At 38.6% G+C, this 6484-nt stretch overlaps 1 protein-coding gene across 1 annotated transcript; it reads left to right on the top strand.

The window, feature by feature from the left end:
• Positions 1–4601: 4601 nt before the first annotated feature.
• On the top strand, positions 4602–6484 carry LOC116934643. Its single transcript, XM_032942124.2, has one exon. It carries the CDS (start codon positions 4703–4705, stop codon positions 6401–6403), a length of 1701 nt encoding a protein of 566 aa, XP_032798015.2. The 5' UTR covers positions 4602–4702; the 3' UTR covers positions 6404–6484.

The raw sequence follows: 6484 nt of genomic DNA, 5'->3' as shown, positions 1-6484 counted from the left end.
AAAATTCTTCACAACTCTCGATTTAGCTTCCGGCTATTGGCAAATTCAAGTTCATGATCCAGATATTGAAAAAACCGCTTTTGTTGTAGAAAATAATCTTTACGAATTTAAAAGAATGGCATTCGGTTTGTGTAATGCACCAGCCACTTTTCAACGATTAATGAATTATGTACTAAGAGACGTCTTAGGAAGTAAAGCATTAGTATATTTGGATGATGTCATAATTTTTTCAGACACTTTTGAAAATCACTTACGAGATATCAGAGAAATTTTTACCCTATTAAAAGAAGCAAATTTAAAATTGAAACTTAACAAATGTCAGTTTATTAAACGTTCCGTAAATTATTTAGGTCATGTCATTTCAACGGACGGTATTAAACCCGATCCTGCTAAAATTGATAAGATAGGGAATTACAAAACGCCAACTTCTGTTGACGAAGTGAGATCATTTCTTGGGCTTGCTGGATATTATAGAAGATTTATTAAAAATTTCGGTTCAATAGCTAAGCCGTTAACTCGATTAACGCATAAAGATCTAAGTAGAAAACCTTTTGCCTGGGGAACGGAGGAACAGGTTGCCTTTGAGAAATTGCGCACTTCTCTGGTAACTCCCCCAGTCCTCGCTTATCCAAATTTTAACGAAAAATTTTTGCTTTTTACTGACGCATGCGATTATGGAATAGGAGCCGTGCTGTCTCAAATGCAGCATGGGCAAGAACATCCAATAGCCTACTCTAGTAGACAATTGACCAAGGCCGAAATGAAATACAGTACAACTGAAAAAGAAGCATTAGCCGTAATTGATGCAATTAAACATTTCCGACATTATCTCTTGGATAAACCCTTTGAAATTATTAGTGACCATCGTCCTTTGCAATGGCTGAAAAATCAGAAAGATAATAACGGTAGGTTAGGTAGATGGGCTATACTATTAGCTGCTACAAATTATGAATTAAAGTATAGGCCTGGACGTATTCATCAAAATGCTGATTGTTTATCACGATTGAAAGTAGCTAGTATTCAGCCGGTACCAAATAATATTAAGTTAATTTGTGAAAAACAGCTAGAAGACGACCTTTGTGTAGCCATTAGAAATTATTTAGAGAAAGGAGAACTCAATGAGGAAAATAGCCAATCTAAACCCGAATGGGCTAAAGAAATCGAATATTTTGAAATTAGAGAAGGTACACTTTATCGCCACGAAGTGCCTTCCAAAAAATAGTAAGCGTAACGAAATTAATTGTCAAGTAGTGTTACCCTTATCGCTCCGCCATTTAGTGTTAAAAGAATTACATGACGCACCGATGGGTGGACATTTAGCTTTTTATAAAACGTATTTGAAGGTCAAAAATCATTATTATTGGCCTACAATGAGAAAAGATATTTTAGAATATTGTCAAGCTTGTGAAACTTGTATAGCTAACACTTCTTCCACATATAGAGCACTTTTGCACCCCCATGAAATTGCTAAAGCCCCTTTCCAAGTAATAGGCATGGACTTTTTAGGCCCTATTACTCCCGCTTCGCCTAATGGAAATAGTTATATTTTAGTTATTACTGATTATTTTAGTCGCTGGGTGGAAGCAGTTGCTCTAAAAGACCAAACTGCCCAAACCACGGCAGAATGTGTATATAAAACAATAATTGTAAGACATGGTATGCCTAAAGCCATTATTTCCGATCGTGGAACGAATTTCACCTCGAAATTGTTCCGTTATTTTTGTAAGAAATTAAAAATTGACCAAAGATTGACAACGGCCTACAATCCCGCTAGTAATGGCGAGACAGAAAGGTTTAATCGGACACTAACCGCGATGTTAAGAAAAGAATTGAAAGACGGAGAACATTCAAATTGGGAAAATATGTTAGACGATGTTTTATTCGCTTATCGTAGTTCAGTTCACTCTTCGACACTTGAAACCCCTTATTATTTAGTCCACGGTAGAGACCCTAATCTTCCCATTAATGAATTTTTAGACGCTGTCCCTCAAACTTTTAAATCTGTATCCGACTATGTAGGAAATTTAGCTGATCGATTGCGCTATAGCTTTCAGCGAGTCCGTGAAGAAAGCGAGAAAGCACGGAATCGTCAGCGTGAACAATATAATAAACGTGCGAAAGAAAGAAAATATGTCGTAGGAGATAGAGTTTTATTAGATATTCGTGTAGTTAAAGAAGGTGACAGTAGGAAATTCACTTCGAAATATAAAGGTCCTTATAGAGTTGTAAAAGTACATACCAATAATACAGTAGATATAGCCGATAATTCCTATGTATGCCAACGTACCCACGTCAATCGTTTGAAACCTTTGTACGAAACAATGCTTTGGAAGACTGAAGATTGCCCATCCATTGAAAACTCATTGGATTTTGAAAATCGATTCCGCAAATCGATTGCGACTCAGACTACCGATATCTTCGAAAATGAAATCGGACCCGACATTGACAATCCAGACGAAACCTTTGACAGTGACGCCCTCCCATTTGACACTAATTTTCCGACTCAAGAAATGGATCAACGAAAGTTAAGCCAAGAGGACGTCGCCGTTTCATCTCATCAAAATACAGAAAATCAGTTGCCATCCGCTGAAATATGCGCCGATGCTACAAGTCAGCGTCATTCCACTCCAATTTCCGATGACAACTCCACACGCGACACTAACGAGTCCGAAAATCCACCAACAGAGTCCAAGGACGATTTGTCAGTAGAAAAGCCGGAACACCAAAATGCTACCGGACGACGCCCGCAAAGAAATCGAAGAAAACCAATTCGCTTTACTGATGGAATGGTCGAATGACTTTATTGGACGGAAGCGGACGAGACATCCTCGTAATCACCATCCCCGGGGCAAGAGCTGGGATGCCAGCATCAACACCTGCCGTATCACCGTACGAACCTCAACATCAACCAGACATCGACCGCGATTCACCAGCTCCCAGCACCGATTCTCGGGAGTTCCTGCATTGGCGACACAGAAGATTCGACCTGATTATCCGACGATGGCGCCGAGCAGCTCTACAAGAAGACGGGTTGCCGCAAGCCACCACCCGTCGGCCTCCACAATGACGTCGCCGTCGTGATTTTCTTTTTTTTTGTACCCTTTGTAGTTATTAAGTAGAAATACATTGGTTGTTTTATGGTATCTCATGAAAAAAAATAATAATCAAAAAAAAAAAAAAAAAAAAAAATAAAATAAAATAAATAGAACATAAGAAGAGGAGAGAGGGAGTAAGTCTTTCCCTTAATAGTAGAGAAAAAATAAAAAATAAAATAAAACAAAGGAAAGGTATAAAAAAAAAAGGAAACAGAAGTACTCTGAAAAAAAAAAAAACAAAAACAAACAAACAAAGAAAAATGAGAACAATAATTTCTTGAAAAAAAAAGGAAACAAAAACAAGAAAAAAACAAACAAACAAACAAACACAAAAAAAAAAAAAAAAAACTTACATGAGTTCTCTCAGAGAAAAAAAAAGGAAAATATAGAGGAAAAGAAAATTACCTCTTTAGACGATTGAACTTCTTACATACTTTCCATACGTTGGGATACCATAAAGCAATGTCGTGTCCAACAAGTATAAAATAATTTGTTATTTCTTCTTGCCTCTGTGTTCTTTGAAATATTTGCAATTGAGTTGTTCCCTCTCTGAGTAGGCCCATAAATTGCAAAACTTCCCATATTTCACTCTTTTACGATAGAAGTAACAGACATTTAGCGGAAAAGTTAAAAGAAATAGTAGAATTTATTAGAAGTCCATCTGTTACTCTTATTCAGTAGCAATACAACATTGGAAATAGTAAACAGTAAAGTAAAGAAAAAAAATAATAAGTAAAATTTTGACAGTAATGTATGCCATTTCAATTTAACAACTCCCATTTCTCTAAGAAATCCGTAGACGAACGAAACAGCTGAAATTTCTCTAAGTCCCACCATATATCACTTCCCTTTTATGATTTTCTATAGCTTTTGCTATCCCTGCAAAGACTTTTTCCCATATACACTACACATATAGCAGCGCCACCGCTAGCGCATTCCATTCTTACACACTCCAACATACGCTAAGTTTTCACTTTCCCTTTCGTTTCCCTACTGCAGCTTCCCCGCCGCAGCAATATTGAAAATATTCTAAGTTCCTTTTTTGCCGAAGGCTACTTTCTCTACTCCCCCTATTCCATTTTTATTCCCCTCCGCTTCTTCCCCCCATTTGTACTTTTCCCCTGCATTGGACTTAGAAAAAAAACGAGATATGCGCGTGACCTTCCACGGCAGAAAAATTTTCCGCCGTAAAACTTTGAAACGTTTCTTTCTCGTCAGCATTTCCACATGATTCAATATTTTTCAATTCTTTCTTTTTGATAATTAAGCTCACTTTCCCCTCTTTCCAACGATATAAATTTATTCAAAAAATATTGTGTCCTTCTACCATAAAAAACTGTTATATTACGACACCCCCTATTTTTCTATTATTTTGCCGTGGCGTAGCCGATGAAAAGCCGACGGGAAATCGTTGACCTTTCAAAAGCCGTCAGAATTTTTTTCTTGCTGTTTTCTCTCTTTTACTTTGACGTTTACTTCCATTATTTCTTTTTCATATTTGATTATCTTAGCTTAGTAAACCCACATGATGACTTAGACTAAGTTGGCCAGTATACTTTTCATTTTATTTTTGTTATGTCATTTACCATATATTTTTACATGTAGAAATGTCCTCGTTACCATTCCTACTGCTGCTATGCTTTTACGGGTTACACCCGCAGGCATTTGAGACCACTGTGTGCGATTGTTCGGAACCGAAGAATATGGGAATTATTCAATTTTCCGATTCAAACTGCAAACCGGAAACAAACAATACCGATACTGTGCAAGTGAAATACACCGTTTACAGTGATGAACGTGCCGCGGTGAAATTTCCCGGTTTTATTTGCGCACAGTGGATAAACATTCGCCGTATTACGAAGACCTTTTTCGGCCAATTAGTGATCGTGCCGGACAAAATTTCTATTGATACGACGCCAACCGAGTGCTACGACATGATAAACAATAAAAGGTGTGGTGAACATCATATGACTTTATCGGACAACAAATATGTTTTTGGACGTGATCCGGAAATTGTCGGATACTGGTTACAAACAATCGATTCGGAAATTCTGAATTGTGTGCTCGAACAAGTTCAGCTCTATCAACAAATGGAAGATGAAGATTTTTCGACACCTATCGGCAAAGCTTCCGCAAAATCTGGTAACTTATCCCACAATCACCTGACACTTGTCTGGGACAAAACGTACACGCAGAAATCTCAACATACATTGCGAATTGTTGAATCTGGAACCGGCACACTAACGAAGAAATTGGGAGATGAAAAATATTTTCGTCTTTTGGATGATCGCCGCCAACTGGATTTCCATTTAACTCCTCAGCCACCTTGCGTTCCAACTCAACAACACTGCTCCAACCGTACTACAGTCTTTAACATCGTCGGCCAATCAAAATTGTCCCTGGTAACGGCGGCCATCATGGAAAAATTTCCGCCAATCACCGTAGAGACTCCCGCGCCATCTAGCGCTGAAGATTTAGACAAAGCGGCAAATAAACAATATATTCAAGACCGTGTTACCGATCGTGAAAATGAATTAGTGCGTATGATTCAAAGGTTAGAATGTGATGCCCGGAAAGCAAAACATGAAAGAGCAATTGCAGCCGCTCAGTATAACGGTTGGCTTGCCGCTTCACATTTAAAATTACCACAGTGCACGAAATTACAAGCTTTCGGACAAACTGCTGTTGTGGTTAAGTGTAACTCAGTGAACGTCACATTTGAAACTGTAATTACGTCATGCGGACCACAGCCAAAATTCAACATTTATACCATTAATCTCGATGGCTGGGAATTAGTTAAATATTCCCCATGCTATTGGACCAACGGATTCGTTAACTTCAACGATAAGCCTTACGCTTTTCGCAACAACACCTGGAAAAGAGTTGACGCTAACATGGTATTGCCGGAACAAACGCTGGCACATTCCTTCCGTTACGACGACGTAAAATTCTTCGATTATGAACATCGTACTAACCCTGCTTACAACGACAACCTACTTAACCACATGAATGTCATGGCTGATATAGTAGCCGCCATGAATGAACATCCACCGACCGAATTTTCGTTGAATCACCAGCCCAGCGCATCAAGTGTGTTAGTGACAGCCGCTGGAGTAATACATTATACCAGCTGGTGGGAGACCATTAAAATGTGGTTCTTCATCAGCATATTCTGTATTCTCGGCCTAGTCATCTTACGTATCTGCTGCTGGTTGGGTATCTTTAGATTCATAAGAAAATTTTGCGGCTATCCAATAGAAGAGGCTCGTTCAACAACCACCAACCGCACCGCCATGCATCCAGTTTGATTACGGGACGTAATCTCGCACCGCCGGGAGCGATGTAACGAAGGCCTACAAATACATTTAATTATGACACCCACATTCTTA

This window comes from Daphnia magna, unplaced genomic scaffold (assembly GCF_020631705.1).
Source record: "Daphnia magna isolate NIES unplaced genomic scaffold, ASM2063170v1.1 Dm_contigs193, whole genome shotgun sequence".
Classification (NCBI taxonomy): Eukaryota; Metazoa; Arthropoda; class Branchiopoda; order Diplostraca; family Daphniidae; genus Daphnia; species Daphnia magna.
The sequence above is the reverse complement of the archived record's forward strand: the minus strand, read 5'-3'. Positions and strand labels throughout refer to the sequence as shown.

Coding starts and splice junctions, on each gene's coding strand:
- LOC116934643 (XM_032942124.2), top strand. CDS start 4,703: ATGTCCTCGTTACCATTCCTACTGCTGCTATGCTTTTACGGGTTACAC.